The sequence below is a fragment of the Sinohyriopsis cumingii genome, chromosome 16 (genome assembly GCF_028554795.1).
Source record: "Sinohyriopsis cumingii isolate HCF-2022 chromosome 16, ASM2855479v2, whole genome shotgun sequence".
Lineage (NCBI taxonomy): Eukaryota > Metazoa > Mollusca > Bivalvia > Unionida > Unionidae > Sinohyriopsis > Sinohyriopsis cumingii.
Window position 1 is genome coordinate 24,214,101 of NC_142976.1, and position 20,950 is coordinate 24,235,050.

Below are 20,950 nucleotides of genomic sequence, written 5' to 3' on the forward strand. Positions count from 1 at the left end.
TTGTATTTTCATCAAATTATTGAATTCAAGTGATTATTGTCTCTGGGAATACAGTAGAATATTTATGTGATTCAACAAGAGACTGTTGACACATCAGCACTTCGCACGCAATAACATCCACGTCATCGCACTAAATTTTGGATCTCTTCGGGACTTGAATTTAGTTTTTTTTTCAGGACTTGTTATTACTAAGAATTTTGTTTTTAATTTTTGGATTAATTTTAGATTTGATTCGGAACACCCACAGTTAAATTTTACAAAGTTTGTTGTCTTCACTCTTTTCTGTTACTTATTTTAAGAGCACAGTCTCGTAACACACATTACGTCAAAAGAAGGTCACGGTAACCGATATTTCATAGTTTACTAGCTTAAGTTAAGCTTTTGCATTTAGTTCGTGACCAATAATCTTTTGTAATCCGTATATTACTCCACGAATCGTGTTAATGGGTGAGATGCTTCTTCTTGGCATATACGTACACGCTCTTCACCAAAGAGGTTGATGTGACCCATATCTCACAATGCATTGACTTTCTTTGGTTCAATTCTGTGTTTTACTTCATAGATGATCGTATACATCACTATTTAATATTACATTAGTAAAATAAAAGTAACTCACTGCCTCCTATATTTTAAATTTTAATCCCATAGTTTTTTGTGTGCTTAGATCTTGCCCACGTTGTTGATTTTTTTGTATGCTACGTAGGTAATATCCTATCTAAAATCACGAAACATCGTGCAGGGTGTATCTGGTCAAGCACTACTTCCGGAACTGCAGATATAGGTCAAATAAAAGGCTTACCATGTCCTATATTTCTTCTTCTAGCAATGATTACGATTCTGCGTTTAGCCATGACTACGTAAAGTTTTGATAGGCTTAAAGCATTCATTCTTTCATAGAAGAAACTATTATACATAAATCGTTCTTTGAAATAATCAAGAGGTTCCCATTGTATTGACTACACAGGCATGAGGGTATCATATTTTGCCACAGTACTGTCTTCAGACGCATGTGGAGTATCGTCTATTCCCAATATTACTGTAGACAGAGTCACTGGGGTGTCATCTATCCACATTTTACTAGCTTTAATTACCCTCATTAATGACACTTCTTTCTCCAGTTTGGGGGGAGGGGGACAGAAAAAAACTTTTGACTACTGACTCTCTATTTTGTAATATATAATCGACAATAATTTGTTGCATTATAATTCTACAATGGTGAGCCATGTAATAACTATTCGTCCTATTATACAAAAAGTCTCAATTTCTACGTTAGAACGTGGAGTGTGTGTGTGTGTGTGTGTGATTTGGATTTTTAACGTAGCTTTAACATTTTTTTCAGTCATATCGCTACGATGTCTGCAGCACTGGGGCATAATGCCGCAGACATGAAGCATGATGTCCCACCCAGTCACATTATCCTGACACCAGACCGACCAGTCCTAACACTAATCTCTTAATGGTGAGCGCCAAGCGAGGCAGCTGTTAGTACCATTTTTAGAAGTCGTTGGTATGACTCGGCTGGGGATCGAACCCACGACTTTTCGCATCCGAGGCGGATGCTCTAACCACTAGTCCACCGGAGCGGTCAATTAGAACGTGGAAGAACAGACAAATGGACTTTCAACTTGAAGTTCGATAGTTGGAAATGAAAGTGTTTCTTAATAGTGACAGAGTGTACTAAAAGTATTAGCAAAACAGAAAGTATTCAAAGCGCATATGCTAAACTGTTTATTAAATGCTTTGAAGATTATGTTAAGGTGATTGGACTAAATCAACACCAGAAGTATTTCAAAATGAAGCAGTAAAAGAATCTAGGTGGTTTTTATTCCTGGATTTGGCATAGTTCCATACCATTCTGCTTATGCTATTACGTTACCCAAGATTGGAAACATAATGGGTAAAATTGCCTAACTTGTAGAATTCTATCTCATAGATTTACTACAATAACATTTTACAGTAGTACATAATAAACTAATACATTAAATACTTCGTATATTGCCAGCAACTTTACACCACATGCAATACTGAGTATATTAAAAGATCTATGTTTTCAATGAATAATGAAAAACCAAAGATGGAAGCAAATTGTATTATGTAAGGAGTAATGCATGTCATTGCGTGCCTAGAAATCAGCATTTGGTTTTATTACAATGAGCTAATCTAAATTTAGGATGAATATGAAACAGAGGTTAAGCAGAAAAAGAAACTATTATCAGTGTAGAACCTTCATTTCCTTCCATGAAATTTTCCTCAAAAGATGTTATTCTGTCATCTCAAACATCCAGTCACTAGAGACTCAATTATAAGATATGTGTATCTTAGATTTTATATCCCATATTCGTCTCGTATTCTTGTTCTTGACCCTGTTACGTTAAATTGTTTCAAGTGTCCTGTGTTAACTCCAGATGCATTGTCCATGTTAAATATATATATATATATATATATATATATATATATATATATATATATATATATATATATATATATATATATATATATATATATATATATATATATATATATATATATATATATATATATTTCTGGATATGTTTTTTTTTTCTTCTCCAAAATATTTTTAAATAGCAATATTAAATTTACAAATTTGTATTGCAGTACTGTTATGTTTGTCAATATGTTTAAAAGTAAACAGGTAAATATAGTTTTATTGCAACCAAATATATGAGGTTTGAGACGCATGAAGTGCCATAGGCATGAAGCTAATTTCTTATGCATCTGCAGAATTAAAAAATATATTTTGTTAGATATTTGCTTGAACTTCATAGAAAGCAAGGCTTTGTAATTAAGATTTGCATATCTTTGACTAGAATGCCGATGCTTTATTGGTGGACACGTAGCGATGCACCCCTGCCTCAAGGCTACAAACTCTCCGATTCCAACAGAACTCTAATCATTCCCAACGCCAAGATGGAGGATGAAGGGAACTATACGTGCCACGTGCATAGGATTGTGGGATCCGTGGCCGCCGCAAAATCTATCTACCTGGTCATTGAGGGTAATGCTGAATTAGAACTTTAAGATTTTTCTTCATCTGTTTGATTTGAAGCAACCATTTCATTAAAGTAACTGTTAATATATCTAGAAAGATATTCTTCCATGTAATCAGGTCAAACATCGAGCATTTGGCCATTCCATTTTTGAAATGATATTTCGTGCTAGGCTACTCCATTTAAATTTTTTCATTATTGTGATTTGAGTCCGCCAATTAAAACAAAACAAAAATAAAATGCTTTCCGATCAGCTGTGAATACGAAGGGTTACGTCACTGCTGTAATTTTTCTAATCTCGATTCAGTAAGTTGTAAGTTTTAATGTTATGAATTACAGCGAGCTATAATGTTGAAACAGAATATAATTTTGTTTACCGTTGTTCAAGATTTAAAGACGTTCTTGCGAAGTATTTACTTGTTTCCGTATTTGAACCCACATACAGATAATTTTGTATGTCTTGAGAAGTAATCACTTAAAACTATTATTTCAGTTTGAAAAGCTTTGCTCTTCAGCAGTGTGAAAAGAAAATTGTTATGAAAATATAAGTAAATGCACTTACAGTATGTTATCATTCATCTCATGTGTTTGTTAAATATATATGCATGTAATCTGGTTAAGTGACCTTTATTACTGAATATAATGATATCCTTTTATATGTCCGTCCGTCTATTTGTCTACCTGCAGCTCTGATCTCGCCCTAAAGCACTTTCAGGAAATTTACCATATCTGGTGCATAAGGAGAGAGAGAGAGAGAGAGAGAGAGAGAGAGAGAGAGAGAGAGAGAGAGAGAGATGGGCATCAGCGTGGAGGTAGGGACCATGCAATTAGAAGTTTAGAGACATGACCTTGACGCGCTGTGAAAGTAGCTACATTTACCCATATTTTAATATATCTCTCGGTGTCATTTCATGATTTCATACATTTAGACGTCTTATATAAAGGATAAACCTTTAGTTATGGTAAAACATTACAATCAACTGTTTCAAACAGATTTAAAATACTGTACTTTGGTTCAGTCACTTAAGGAAATATGTTTTTCTTAATATTCGCTTACTTATTTGGCCTATACATATTTCCGCGTTGCAAGTTAAAGTAAACAGTAATTTTTATGTTATTGTTTGATATTGGCTATTGAACTTGACCGTAGTTTGACACTGGCTGTTGAATTTGACCTTAATTTGACATTGGCTGTTGAATTGGAACGTATTTGGACATTGGTTGTTGAATTTGAGCGTAGTTTGTCATTGGCTGTTGAATTTGAGAAGTAGTTTGTCATTGGCTGTTGAATTTGAGAAGTAGTTTGTCATTGGCTGTTGAATTTGAGAAGTAGTTTGTCATTGGCTGTTGAACTTGAGAAGTAGTTTGTCATTGGCTGTTGAACTTGATTTCAGTATTTTTGTGCTGCTTGTTATTTTGCTCGTTTGTCCCGAGATTTGTATGCACTACAGAACATAATACCTTACAAACTAGATACATAATTGTATTCTTCTGCATTATCAAAACATCTGAGTCCTGATCACTTGACTTTCTCTTTCCTTGTTTAATCCTTGTTCTTGTGTATGTTCTTGATTCAGCAAAACCGACATTCATTATACCTCTCCATGACATGCATGCCGACGAAGGTTCGGAACTAATATGGCGTTGTGAGGTTCGGGCCAAACCATGGGCAACCTACACTTGGTACAAGAATTCCTTAACTCTCACCAATGTACCCGGAGAGGTAGAAATCAGAGAAAATGTTATTTGGATCCGTCGCCTAGACAACACCCGAGACAGTGGCATGTATCAATGCATTGCCACCAACGCTTTTGGATCTGCCACGAGTGGAGCACAGTTACGTGTGCTTTGTAAGTCCTCCTCGCTCATAATGTCTGTGTTCACCAAATTTTTGTACCGGTGTTGGATGATTACTTACGTATTTATGTTTTAATATTCACATAAATATTTGTAGCATTTATTTTACTTCAAAGACTAGTTTACCTAACTTCACTCTCGGAGATGAAAAATGATTTGGTTTGAAATTAACTCAACTTCCCACTCCGAGATGAGGCAGTATGGTTTAGTTTGAAAAATTTACAAATATGGTACGTATGCCTCTTTCATTTCATCTCTATCTACCCTTGCGCTTACTTATCAAAAGTCTTATTATCAAAATAGTTATTATTTTTAATATGGTTTGTATATAGTTATTATTTTTAATATGGTTTGTATATAGTTATTTTTTTTAATATGGTTTGTATATGATCGACTTTGCATCTGATTTTACAGCCTTTAAGCCTAATTTTGCAAAGAACCCTTTATCTCCGGAGATCCTAGCCGGCGAAGGTGGCAATATCACCATAGATTGTGCACCAGAAGCTGCTCCTGTTCCAGATATCAAGTGGTTCCAAAATGGCAATGACCTAAAGCTGATCCCTGGGGGAGATGAAAGAGTCAGAATGACTATTGAAGGGTCCCTCATGATAACAAAAGTGAGCCCAGCGGATCAGGGAGAGTACGAATGTGTTGCTACGAACATTAACGGTGAAAGTGAAATGACATCGAGGCTGACGGTTGTCTGTGAGTATCCTTGTTCAGGACATATATTGTTTGTCACGTGTTAAGCTTGCACGTGACAGAGCTAATATCATTTAGGATGTATGAATATTTGTGAAGTTCCTGTGAGAGATCTGATATATTTGAATTTAAAAAAATTCTTATCACAAGTTTGTTAGTAAATCAATCCAGAAAATTAAAAGCCATAAATCTTGTATCGAATAAACACAATTATTAACATGACAAAGTAAGCTTATCGTTCCATTCAGGATCTAATAATACTGTATTGTTGTGTAAACCTCAAAATGTAAATTCCCTGAAATCTTTACAAGCTATCGCACGTGTTAAGTTTAATTCCGCTAAAGTGTTGCCAAGGATATTCGGCTGCAATATATGTTTAGAGAAAATCTCAAAACAAAAAATTATTTTATAAATATTTCAATTTCTTTTGTAACTAGCTGGTTTGGCTATCTCTCGATCTCCCGTTGATGCTGTCGTTGACGTCAACCAGACACACTTTTTCTACTGTGAGGCTTCCTATAACTACGAGGTTTTCGAGCTTGTATACGTCTGGAAGTTCAACGGCAGAATTATAAACATGGACCAGGATCCTTTCTACAGAACGGCAAGACACACAACAATTCTCTCCCAGCTCACCCCACCCCTGGCTGCATCTATTTTTTATATATACAAAGAACATTTAAAAATAGAGCTGCAGCGCTTAGGGGCTGTTACCTTATATATTAAAAGTTTAAGTAGTTATGGGAGCAAAATTGACACATCTAGACTGTTATGGGCACAAGGGGGATTAACATTACGTTATAAGCACAAGCGGCCATGTAATGTGAAAAACGGCTTTAGGTGGAAAAGATGAGTGGAACATTCTGTTGCATATTAGCCAACACTTTGCACCTTATGAACAACACAGCAAACACCCCTTCTGATCAAAACATTGTTACAGACTAGAGCCCACAATTAATATGCAACAATAACACTTACTAACCATCTCACACCTACTAAATGAACACATTTTTACCGACCAGCACCCGGGGCCCCGAGTGGCCGAGTGGTCTAAAGCGCTCTTCGTTACGGATCACTGCCATCTCACCTCTGTCTGCGGCGGTTCGAGTCTAAGATTCAGCCAATGTGGGCATGTGAGAAAGCTTGCTAGTAGCTTCTCGTGGGTCGGTGGTTCTTTCCGGGGTTTTCCGGGTTCTTCCTCCACCATTAATACTGGCCGCCATGTATAGCCTATCGTGCTGAAAAATGGCGTTAAACCCCACAACAACAACAACACAACAACAACAACCGACCAGCACCCACATCAACTCACCAGCACTCACATATACTATCCAAAACCGACAAACACTGAACAAAACAGTTTTACTTAGCAGCAACTATCAACGCCCACACTCGTACTGACTAGCATCCACACTTACTGACCAGCAAACAGGTTTGCTAATCATCAACCGGACCTACAAACTAATACAAGATCTACTGACCAGCACACAGTTTTAATGATCAGCACATATGCCTTCTAGCCAGTACATATACATACTGACCGACAATCACACCTACAATCAGGAAGCATGGTTATGATGTAAATTAAGAATTTAAGGTAACGAAGACGACACCTATTGTAAGACATTCACTGACTTTCACCATCCAATACTCGCCTGTGTGTAAATCAAACGGAGGAAAGGAAGTCTCAATGACAGAATATTGTGTGTTGGCTACATACATATATTTGAAATATGTATAAAGTATTAGCTCTGCCTCATATTATATTTGACACACGCGTACATTTGTGAATAGTGCAGTGATGTTACAAATAGCTGTTATTAAGAAACCACGTCATAATAATGCAAAATAGTCTGCAAGTGACACATAATTCAGGTGAGACAAATAAAAGCTAGGTACATTGTATAGAAAAAATTGTGGCGTGGACTGAAAGTAAGAACGAAATTTTGAAACTAATACAGAATTTAGCGGCAACAATGGTTAAAGCTTAAATAACACTTAAGCTCCGAAACTAAAATGGAATTTAGCTAAGAATAATAGACTTTAAGAAATTGTTTAAAATATGGCCGAAAGCATATGTTATACTAAAATATATATGAAGGTAGCTTGATAAAATTATTCCCGAAAAGAACTTTTGAATTCGTAAAATAATTATCAATTCTAAAAGAAAAAGTTGCAAAATAATTTGAAAATTGTGAAAGGATTTAAAATTATAAACAATATTTTTTATAACTATTTTAATCAAAACAACGTTTTAATTGTACAAAACATTTTATTTTTCAGATTGTACAGAACTTTTTTATATGACTGTGTGGTTGCAGGATAATTGATGGCCTTTGGCTGTTAGTCCACATCATTTTAATATTTACATCAAAAGAGGGCAACGTGTGTTCACAATACAAAACATTGTTAACCACAAACGGTCCTTTTCTACAAGGTTTCTATAATATTAAAATCTGGCTTCTCGACCTGTAAAATAAATAATATTTAAATTTCATTTTTAGTACTCAAATTCTTTTACTTTCAATATTTTGTTCTGTAAAAAAGTGTTCACAACCTTAAAATGTTGTTACTGCTTCTTGAAATGTTAAGCACTGTATAATATATCTAATATATGCAAAATTTAAAACAATTTTCACCTTTTTCTATAATTTCTAAGAAGTTTTTAATTTAAGTTTTTAAACTTTGTAGATTTGTTTACAATTGTAATTTCTTTCACACTTTGGAAAATATTTGTTTCAATTTATAAAACAAAATAAAAATTCTAAACGTTTTGATTGACAATATAATTTTTTCTACACAATTTATAACAAAATTTTGGATTTATTTTATGGCTCACTTAAATGCTATTTTTTAATTTTCTCCTGACATTCTTTAGTCTCAGATAAATGTCGTATTTATGCCAGAATTATATTGCTATTGCCACTTTTCGTCGCCCATATTTATAAACAATTTCGATAAATTCCTTATGAATTTCGGAACAGTGTTATATTAGCCTAAGCTATATTTTGTACATAATCTTCCGAATCATTTCGCATCTCCGCTAAATTCTGTGTCATTATACTATATTAAGATTTTGTTCCTTCCATTACAGCCTGTCATAACATCATTACAATATATGCAAATTTACTGACACTGTTAGCATAATTTGAGATAGAGGTAATGCTACAAATATAGATCTAGGATATAAGATTGTATCCGTTAGGCTACATTCAGTCCTGAAGACATTAATTCTGTTGTATTCTGCTCTAAAAGTTTAAATATTGGTAGGTAATATTAAGTGACTTTGTCTAAAGTTATGTGTTAGTCCTATCTATTTTACACCATACTTTACATCTTACCCATACAGACCTGTTTGTATTTTTGAGTGCTGGTCTGTAGGTGTTGGTCCTGGGCAGTAGTTGTGGGTGGTTATGAGTAGGTGTAGGTGTTGGTGATTAGATGAGGGTGCTGGTCAGTAACAGTGAATTCGTTAGTATTTAAGTAATGGTTAAAATGGTAAGTCTTGATTAATAAATGTGGATGCTTGTCAGTAATAAGAGAATCAGTATCGGAGTTTTCAACGCGGCATGGAAATTCCAGAGGTTACATTATTTATCTCTCCATGAGGCTATGCCGAGTAGGGAGATAAAAAATGTCACCCCGCGACTTTCCAATTCATTTAAAATAACCCTGCATTTTTGCAATTTAGTTAGCAGATTCAAACTCAGTATTCATCAGGTACTATAATTGCTTCTCACTCTATATAAGTGTCATCAGGTTGTGTGCTCTTTTATGAAAATCTGAATAATCTTTTTAAGAATATCTTAGTTATATATGCTTCTCTTAGAAAATAAAATAAAAATCAAGAAAAAACAGTTATAATTATTAGGTGTTGGAAGTATTGAGCACTGAGCATATTGAGTCAGGTGCTATTGTTATTCAAACTAATGCGCATTTATACGAATATGTTAATGAGGGTAATGGGACGACCTGTTGACTCTAAGTAAATACGCTCTATGCCACAGAAATTAGAAAACCGTTTTGATATTATTACTATATTATCACATTTAGTCCATTGGTGTCATATGAAAATAACTATAAGTAATTAATATCTTTAACACAGATAACGTTTAACATGTATCAGTTCTAACTTGGAAAAATTTGTATCGTAGGCAACATTATGATATATTACAAGTTCTAACTTAGTGTTTAGTGAGGGGAGAGATTTCTAATTTATGATATTCTTGGAAATCAATAGTTTCTTTCGTGGAAACGTAGCAAGTGTTGTTATTTCTACTGCAATGATACGCTACATGGGGTGAGTGGGGTTTGTTATGTATCTAATATTGTTCTTTGATTTTATAACAACTGTGTCCGGCACAGCAGAAGATAACAACAGTTTTTTTTAAAATTAAAAGTAGTTCATAGCACGTGGAAACCATGACAGACGACCTGACTGAGACAACCAGACTGAGATAAGAAAAGTAAGATTAGCAAGACAGCTAGATTTTTCAGTAGCTTGGGTGAGAATAATGTGTATTTGTCAGTTACCAATTACACTGTATGTTGGTCAGTACGTTACATGATGGTGAGTATCCAACATCATGTTTCATTCCTTTTGATCCCAAAATTCCATCCCACTTCCCCATAACAGCCCAATTCATGATGAACTCCGTATTGTTACTCCACTTGTACTAGTAACGGTTCATTTATGTTTATAATGCTCCCTATAAGAGGTGTTATTATATTAATATTATTATTATTATTATTGGCTGTTGCTGTTGTTGTAGATTGTGGTAATAGTAGTAGTAACAGTACTAGTAGCAGCAGTAGTAGGAGTAGGGATATTAAGGATACCAGTAGTTACGTTCGCAATATTATTATATTATATTATATTATATTATATTATATTATATTGCATTATATTATATTACATTTCATTATATTATATTATGTTGTTATGTTATATTATATTATATTATATTATATTATATTGCATTGCATTCAATTGCATTGCATTATATTATATTATATTATATTATATTATATTATATGATATTATATTATATTATATGATATTATACTATATGCTCATTTGTTCCCCCGTTAACTTTACATTGTCAGAATCGTTCAGTATTACCCGATACTGAACCCGCGCGCCAATACACATATAGCATTCACGTGCATAAAGGAACTACTTTCTATTGTAAACAAACAAAGGACGCAGACGCCAGCACTTTTGATTTGTAAACAAATCATGTACACTCGCGTAAGAGGCGTTTTACGTTGTGGTTGTTTAAATTTGTTTCTGAATGAACTAAAACAGATGTTTTGTGGACTGCCACATACCAGCTGTTTTAGCATATTCCGCGTTAATACAATGTTTCGGATTTAGGCTAGCTACAGTATACAACAGACGCAAGAACAGGTCCTTACAACTAACATACAAGTGACAAGTCATATACTGTCTTCTTTAACTGGTTATAAGAATGGCAAAAAGAAATATACTTACAGTTTTACATCCTGAATTTCCTCAAAATGTACTTTCTTAGTTCTGCAAATCCGAATTACATGAGCCATGTTATAGGTTCTCAGTCTTGACTACATATTTTGAAATTGTACTGTAATTTCGATGATAAGTGCAATTACATCCTCCTTACTGCACTCAAAATGAAATAAGCATTAAATTCCATTGCGCCTTTTAGAAAATTGCAATTGAAAGACTTCATATTTTCCCCACATTATGATTTCAAACATTCAGCGACAGAAGCAGAAACACATTTGCAGATGTCAACTCGCTTCTCCCAAGCTTCTTCAATCCCATGTATTTAATCTGGAATTGTCACATACAAATCCATTCCAAAATCACGAAATTTCGTAGAATCGAAAAAAATACCAAAATTCTATTCATTCCAGATCAAATGGAAAAGTTGTTGCAATGCACATTCATTCACAATATGACTCCAAATTTCAATTTTAACTAGACAAGCCATTATCTTTCGAAAGTTATGTCGAGCGCGCGACTAAGTCCAAATTTTTCTTTTTGGAGTTATGTGCGCAGTAATAATGTTGTTATTGTGTAATGGCTAATATGCGCTTGTGTATTTAGCTTGGAATACGGCATACCTTCATTTACGTTGTTTCTTGTAGTGTATTTTGTTTATATAATTAAGCCTTAGGTAGAATAAAAAAATGAGCATATAATAAAAAAGTTACTGACTTTGTATGGGAAAATATGAACTCGTTTTGTCGGATGGATATACTCACTCCCAAGGTCGTGCAGTATTCTATCCCAAAAACTCGTTCATATTTTCCCATACAAATGCAGTAACCTATAAATGTTATATTATATTATATTATATTATATTATATTATATTATATTATATTATATTATATTGTGATAGGGTACATATATCCATGGTCTTCTGGGAAGCTAATGTTTTGTGTGGGGGTGGCTTTTTTTTCTCAGAGTACGAACATTCCGGGAAGCAGGGGACTCTATATTGTTAACGCACAGTTGAAACATAGCGGGGCATACGAATGTGTTGCGCATACTCATCTTTCAGAAACTTCAGTATCTGCACAACTCACTGTCAGAGGTAAGCAAATGCAAAATCAATCTGAGCGCTAAGCGATGAAGATGGTTAATGCCACACCGAAAACTAGACATTTTTAAAAAATCTGAGTTAGTACGTACGATTTGGAATCCTGTAATTATATGACGTAGGTATATCATAATTACAAAAATATGCTCGTATTTACTGTTAATTATATCGTAGTTATATCTGAGCTATCAAAACCTAGCACGGATTATCTTATAGATGGCTTCGTCCCCTGGGCTCCCAACAACGATTCCTCCACACAGTGACTCTTCTACGACGCTGACAGGAATATAATTTCCACACGGGAATTATTATCACGCGGGAATTTTTATCACACGGGAATTATTATCACACGCGAATTATTATCACGCGGGAATTATTATCACGCGCATGGGAATAATTAATGTAAGGACACAAAATATTTAACTTCGGAAAGAAAGAAAAATAACTCATGTGTGCGGTGGTTATTTTACTCTCGTGCGCATCTTATCACTCCCGCGCACGATATATTAATTCCAACAACAATTAATAACTCGCATGAAGGAGTTCATAAGTCTCTTATATAAGTCATACTCAATATATATATATATATATATATATATATATATATATATATATATATATATATATATATATATATATATATATATATATATATATATATATATATATAATTTTTTTTTTCAATACAGCATATGTATATATACTCATTGCCTACTCCTTGTCACTCTAAAACATGTTGTATCTTAGACAGATGCATGATGTAACCTGATACTAAAATGGTTAAATATTATGAATATATTATGTTGCAGTTTTACCCTTAGCCCTGAATGTTTTAATGGTGTTTGAATTTACAGTGACAGTTTTCAGTAATTTTTGTGGCGTAAGTTTGATGTAGAGAAGATTCTATTTCAATAAGCTATCTCGCACCTTTACGATTGTAGATAAGATTCTATCTCAATAAGCTATCTCGCACCTTTACGATTCAGATCTTTTAGAAGTTACAAGAAAAACTTGTGTGATTTTTTTTATTATCTCAAAGGCAATTTTACCGTTGCTTCAGTTCGGCGGTTTTTTCAAGACAGAAACTGTATTCATACATTAACATGCCAAAGGGAAAAGGCATGTGTATATTTCTATAAGCATGTAATTAGTTTTCAAAAGCAGTTTTTTGTCACTTTAGATTCGAAATTGGTATTTTAAGTATCTCAGCCGATGACCACCAACTTGCACACAATGCAGCAGATAATCTTGTCGCAGCAGTCGAATTGTTGAACGAGGTAGTGACATAGTTAACTAACACTCATATTAACTATGCATTATTTGTTTACAAAAATAAAACCTATTGATCAGGTATAACATGAACTTGATTTTGGACAAGGTCAAGTACAACATACAATTATAATCAAGGAGAAAAAACTAACAAATTAAAAGTAAATATACATAATGCATGTAACTTGCCCTTATTCCTGTGAAAGTTAATTGCATTCATCTTTAAATTAACACAGGCATCATTCTTTTGGTGTGAGAGTGTATAAGTAAAGTCAAAGTCTTGAAAATATTGGTGATCTGGGACAAGCAAAACATGTCTGACCAGAAGAAAATACTAATATTAAATACTGCATCTTAATTTCTCATATATTTAACTCATAACGATGCGTGCTAGCACATTGGAAAGGAAATGTAGGACATCTAGAATACTGAAAGGTTTTACTGTTAGCGGTAATAACACAACGAAATCAAGCACTGTATATGCGAGTGCAATTTCTCTTAAAAAACTTGAACTTATTATCATGTTTGTCTAAGGAGCAATGCATTAGAACATAATATTTTTCATGATGTTGACCCATTGTAGCATAAAGCCTGCATTATATATATATATATATATATATATATATATATATATATATATATATATATATATATATATATATATATATATATATATGTATGTATATGGGGGTGTTTTGAGTGTGGGTGTGGTTCATTAGTAAAAGTGTAATTTCTCTGGTGGCCTAAGTGGTTAGAGCGTCCGCCTTGGATTCGAGAGTTTGCGGGTTCGAACTCCGGCCGAGTCATACCAAAAACGTATTAAAACATGTAAGTAGCAGTTGCCTCGCTTGACGCTCAGCATTAAGAGCTTCGTGTTTGGACTGGTCGGCCTGATGTTCGGATAATGTGACTGCGTTGGACATGACGCGGCTTGATGCCCCAGTGCTTGACATTACTATAAACAGCCACAATGCAGACATCGTAACAATGGGACTGAAAAACTGTTAAAGCTAAGTTAAAAATCCAAATCCACCCCCCCCCCCCCAACACACACACACACACACACACACACACACACACAGAGTAAATCTGTATGCAGTGTTGTGGATAAGTGTATTGTCATGAGTACAATCAGGACAGGGACGAGTAACTCTTTGCAACTCACTCATTGCAGGGACGAGTGTTTTGGAATTGTATTCCTAAGCCCTTGGCTACCAAAAACAGCGCCAGAAACTGAGCGATCACTGCATTCTTCTAAATCAAATCATGCAAATATATGGTCACAAAAATATTTCATCTATCAATTAAATAAAAGAAATCAATATCAAGAATCTGCTCATTCTTAACACCTCTCAGACATGTCATAGATGGAGTGCTTCATCTTACGCCGTATTACTATATTACTACCTATGAGGCAAATGACCATGGTGAAAACAACACAGTTTTCCTAGAGTACGCTGTAAATAATTAAATTGAAATCCATGTACATAACAACTTTTAAGGTTGAATTTAAGAAACTTTTTGAACAATTTCAGTATGAAATCATTACCTACTGATATACAAGCCAATGAAAAGTTAGTTAACACTCTTGGTGAATCATATACCAGGACGTGTATTAAACAACAGTACATGTCAGTCGTTTTCAAAATCATCCAATACTGTCATAATATAAGCTTATATACTAAAGTTCATGAAAATTAACTCAGCAATAAAGTCTTGAATATGTAAAAAGCCATCAATAAATGGACGCACAACAGACTGGACACGATAGACGACAAACCGAGGGCCAAACCTAAGTCCATTTAGTCTTCAACCAGGCGAGGTAAGAGAAACATATATTTATCATTCTATAATTGATTTTAAAATAACATGGAAAACAAGTCATTAAAAAATGTTTCCACTTACAAAGAAAGAACCAGTGATTAAGTCTTTCAAAGTAACATACAGCGGTTGTTATATATGCATCATCTCAAGCAATAGGTGAAATTCGGTTTAAAATTTTGATGATTACCTGTAAGAACCTACTTACTAACAAAAAAAATGAAACTGACCTATTGGTCTTGTGGTATTTGTGTCTCGATGCGATACAGAGAAGGTGGGATCGAAATTAATAACAGTCAAACTTCGTCCAGTCCTGAATAAAAAATATAAGACTTAACCGGTGAATCTCGCTAATGATGATAAATTGATAATCACTTTAAGGGGAAAAAATTGGCTGATGGAGATTCGTCGTAATACAATAATTTTTGACATTCATCAGAAATAAATGAAAAATCCCCACAAATGACATCGATCTTTCTGCATTATGCGTATTTGATTTATTTTATAGAAAAACTTGGAAATTTACGATGTTCAATTTTTGTTGTAAATATTTACAAATTCTTTTGTTAATGTTGATAATTATCAGCAACATATTTACCCATCAGCAACTCCAACAATTGGATTAATGCTGAGGCGCTGCATTAAAAAATAGGAATATATAAAACAAAAACCTAAAATGTATCATTGTAAGAATTCCTTTTACGTTGTTGATAACAAGATAAATATTGCAATTAATGGCACTGAGAGCAGGCCACTAAAAATTTGTACAACGAACTACTTGTAGAGAAACGATTAAACTTTAAAAAAAAGAAAAGACATACTTGGATATGGTTACATATGAACTATGATTTTAAAACAAGCCACAGGAAGGTCAACGTTCAGTCAATCTTCATTTCTCTACTTCAGTGTATTCCTATTGTATAGATCCAATGTTTGTTTCTAACGTCATATCCTTTGATAATTTGATTACAAATGCATTAAAAATAGGCTTTAACAAGACCATGTTTCAGCCGGCAGTACGTGTCCTACTTTAGTGCTTATGTACTTCATATATACAACGTACATATGTATCCTTCCTGCAGAAACAGTGTCAGGTAGGATGTGTTTTAAATGGGATTTTGTATTTGGTGGTGTTTTCGTGATTGGCTATACTGTACTCTTTGACTGTATGTATTGTAAAGACCAGTTTCTAATGTATATTGTTTCTATACACTTATTTCAAATGTGCCAAGTTCATGCTACGAATTTTACTTTTCTCCCATTCATGTAGATGCTACACATTTCATCAATGTGAGAAAGGCATACACATAAGTTTTGATGATGACAGTGTGCAGGTTATGCTATCTGCTGTATTTATAGTAATTTCTGTGTACAGAAAAATGTTGTATTTGCAATTCCAGGACATAACAACTGTTGTGTTTTACCCCAAGCAAGTATCCTCCTTGTTGGTGCACGAGAATTTTATAAATTGGACTAGTATAAATAATTTGGGTTTTGAAGTCCTCGTATAGGCAGGCGTCCTATCAGTTGTTGACAAAGGTCTATACCAGTGAGAAACTTCCACTGTACACGGAGATCACCTCACATCAGCAGTCCGCTTGATTTTGAGACGTTCAAACTGGTTAGGTACGTTCCCGGTGGACATGACAGCAATTTTAGCATGGAGTGTCGAGTGGTCTTCAACAGATGTTGTAAACCACGCCATCGTAGCTGAGCCATATGTCTGCTCTCCTGGCTTCATCCATCAACAACATATGTGGATCATGCTGAACCATTTCCGGACAGGACAAGGTCGTTGTACAGCCAACCTTGTCCGATGGGGCCAGGCCACTGACTCTTCCTGTTGCTGTGGAGCTCTACAGATCATGTCACACATTGTGAATATCTGTCCACTGACTAAATTCCCCTGTTGACTTGTGGCTCTGCACCTCGCTGATGACGACGCTGTTAAATGGATGAGCACGCACTGCAGACGATAATAATAATAATAATAATAATAATCAGTTGTTTGCAGTTTCTACTATAAAGAATCATTTACATTACAACTTTAAAAAATAATGAACCTTGGATTCATTTAGCAGATTTCCACAATGGTAGGTTGAACTTTGTTTTATTCTAGTTCTAAATAAACAAGATGTACGAAAAGTACTATACATACTCTCTCATAAGTAAGGTCTGACCGCAAACTGCTTAGACCCAGATCTGACGTCGCATAATGAACATGCAGGTCGGGATATATGTAGTTTGTTAGAAAAAAATCACTAGAGCAAACAAGATAGACCCCGATCTGCCGGCGCATTAGCCTATGTTGCTTGCAGTTGGACCTGACTTGTAAGCCATATGTCTCCTAGGTGACTAATTTTATATCTTTATATGGGAGAGCAATGTCACCGTTGGGGTTAAAATATATAAAATGTATCCAGCTAAAACTTGTCCCTGACCGTTGACTAACGCCAATGGATATGATTAATAGCAGCAGAGGGACTGGACAGACCAACCTATTTTGTAAAAATAACACTTATAAAAATAATAAAATAAAATAAACCCTTATTGTGATAAAATAACCCTTATTTTTAGTAAATAGACAATAGAGATGTCTATTTGCTGAATTACGGGTTATTTTATAAACTATAATTGTTTTTGCTTGATTGAAAATTTATACGGTAATGAAAAATTCCGTGTTGGAGTCCACAGTCCCTCTGCTGCTCTGGGAATGCTTCGCATTCCTGAAAATGCTTCGCATTAGAACTTTCAGTTCCGAAAATGAGTTTCAGAAAAACATTCTTATGTTGCAAATAGTGTATCAAGTCCGATACGGTATCGTGTCCGCGGATCGTGTAAATTTATTGTAACAAATCCGTGCGGGATTCTTTGGGCGCGACTAAAGAAATTCTTAAACTTGACAATATCCATATCACCGCTGCACCAGGTTTGATGAATATTTCTCAGCGTGTGAACATCAACTCCATTAAACACAGCAAGAAGATTACAGTTATCGCGGATCACTTTAGGAATTTGTGTGTAACGCTGCGTAACATAAATCACATCAGTGTTTTTATGACGACCCCGGGAAAATATTCTTGCAGGATTTTTTTGTTTGTCCAGCATGATATCATCGTACACTACTAGGTTATTTATTTCCCCGTCGAGGTCTTCCACAGACGGAGCTTCTTCAATATCAGTTATAAATTCAACAATATCCTCGTCACTCAGCGCTTTTGCACTTTCATTAAAATCTTTTATAACATCATAGCATCGCTGATCATCCACAGATGGTGCTACCAAATACATCTTATCCCACTTCATCCACTTCATTATTAAGTTCAACAGCAGCTGTGTTTTACCCGATCCTGACGGTCCTATAATAATCATCCGGATTGAGTTTGGTAGCACTGAATTATGCTTGACTGGTTCTTTCTTTCGCGTCGCAGAAAAATCAGTGATTTCCATTTGTATATAAGGAATAATAATTATGGATCTATATTGTGTAAAGTGTAAGGCGCGAACCTCCACAAACGATATAACAACCATTACAACAAAAAATAACAGGCAAGCACTTTCTGGTACTTGCACAAAATGTGGCACAAAAAAATTTAGATTTCAAAAAAAAAGCTTGACAAACGCGGAGGTGACATCGCAGCCGCGCTCGGACGACTTCCAGGTACCCCTTGGAGTAAATATCCCGGAGAAAAACATCTCCCAGGATACAATTACTGTGGTCCAGGGACCCGACTAGATATCAGATTGGATGAAAAATCTAAACCAAAACCGGGAGAGTATCCGATAAACGCTATTGACGCAGCGTGTCACATGCATGATATTGCTTATCGAAGTAAAGATCTGCAAGACAGGCATATCGCGGATGTGAAATTAATTCACGCACTCGGCGCCATAAAAAATAAATCATTTAAGGAGTCACTCGCTAATTGGTTAATAAGATCAGCGATGAAATCTAAATTAGTAATCGGGGCTGGATAATTAAATAAAAATGCAAGCGATTTATTATTCTCCAATCGGATACTGGAGAGGTAACTCAGCAATTAATAAACTCGCCAACGCGGCATCAGTAACACGCGAGGTTGCCAAAAATTGGCTGTCAAAACAAGCAGTGTGGCAAATCTACCTACCACCGCCGAGACAAATCAACTTTGCACATTTTGATGTTAGTACTCCTAATGAAGTTCATCAGGCTGACATACTATTCCTACCTCATGATACTGTTCGCGGCCGAACATACAAATATGCGCTAACAGTAGTTGATGTTGCTAGTAGATACAAGGAAGCAGAACCGTTAGCGACTAAAAAAGCGTCCGAAGTCGCCTCTGCGTTTTCGCGAATTTATCAACGAGGACCTCTAAGCTGGCCACGATTATTACAAGTTGATCCTGGCAAGGAATTTCAGGGCGCGGTATCATCGTTGACAAAGCAGCATAACGTTACCGTGCGACGAGGACACACTGAAATTCATCGCGATCAGGCAATTGTTGAGCGATTTAATAGAACACTCGCTGAGAGATTATTCGGATACCAGTACGCGAGGGAATTTATTTACGATACGAGATCTCGTGAATGGGTTGCAAGACTGCCAAACGTGATCCACGCACTGAATAATGAAATTACCAGAGCAATTAATATGAAACCTGTAAATGCAATCACAAAAAAATATATACCCCGCGTTAGTACACGCGGACAACAGTTAGCGTCCCCGTTGCTGGGTAATGTTACCGTTAGGTATTTATATGAACCCGGTGAACTAGAAGGAGGAAAAAAAAGAGCAACTGATCCCACGTGGAGTGTTACTACACATAAGATATCCAGCGTGACCAGATCAACTGGGAGAAACGCAATTTATAGATTAGATTCGACAGCTCCTCAGCGTGGATTCACACACGAGCAACTTCAGGTGATCCCCGCGGATACGCAATTACCACCCCGATCACTAAAGTGATTCGCACTTAAATAACTGCAGCAGCACCTCTGCGTCGGTTACACTCAAGGCAGGTCAACATTACATTTTTACATGTGTGACCACGACTGCTATCTATTCTATCTACGGTAAATTGTCTTGGGTCGTTTTTCGAATACTGCCATAATAATAAACAATTACAACTCGCGCAGTGATTATTCTGACGCTCACGTAACGATAACACAAATTCAACATCTAAGTTAAATTCTCTATTATTTTTTTTGTCGCTTTGTCGGTAACTGTTTAATTTTTTTCCTATTTGATCTTTTTGTGTTAACGTGTTCGCGGCTGACTTCGTTGACGTATCTAATACAATCCTTCGCAACTGATCCATCTTCCTTACCCTGGACACGGCCAAGTAAACTAAATTTGACCATTCGATGCGGTCATCAACAATCCAAACAGTTGTATCAGAAATAGTTAATCCTTGTGCGGAATGAATCGTCATAGCATATCCTAATACCCACGGTGATTTACTCATCGCTAATGCATCTTCGACCGCATCGACGTTAACTGTTACTATATCATTCAATACTAAATTTTGTTTCTCTGCGCGTCCTGGAATATTAACTTCGATATTTTGTAATCGTGTATCATCTGGTCTATAACATAACGGAACTTCCCACGTTGGAAATTTCTGCTGATGTAACTGAAATAGTCGCCGCTGAAGTGTATCCCTGACTGATTTTCTACTTGCGACAATTAAATCATCTGGTTTCCACGTGGTTAAAAATTTATT

At 35.2% G+C, this 20,950-nt stretch overlaps 1 protein-coding gene across 1 annotated transcript in view; it reads left to right on the plus strand.

Annotated features, from left to right (window-relative positions):
* The window catches only part of LOC149780080 (contactin-like), a 302,136-nt gene that overhangs the window by 229,255 nt on the left and 51,931 nt on the right, over window positions 1–20,950 (plus strand). The window contains exons 11-15 of the mRNA XM_089936841.1: window positions 2,829–3,016; window positions 4,586–4,858; window positions 5,280–5,570; window positions 6,005–6,171; window positions 12,020–12,149. Of these exons, the coding sequence (XP_089792967.1) occupies window positions 2,829–3,016; window positions 4,586–4,858; window positions 5,280–5,570; window positions 6,005–6,171; window positions 12,020–12,149 (1,049 nt within the window). The remainder of the gene's footprint in view (window positions 1–2,828; window positions 3,017–4,585; window positions 4,859–5,279; window positions 5,571–6,004; window positions 6,172–12,019; window positions 12,150–20,950) is intronic.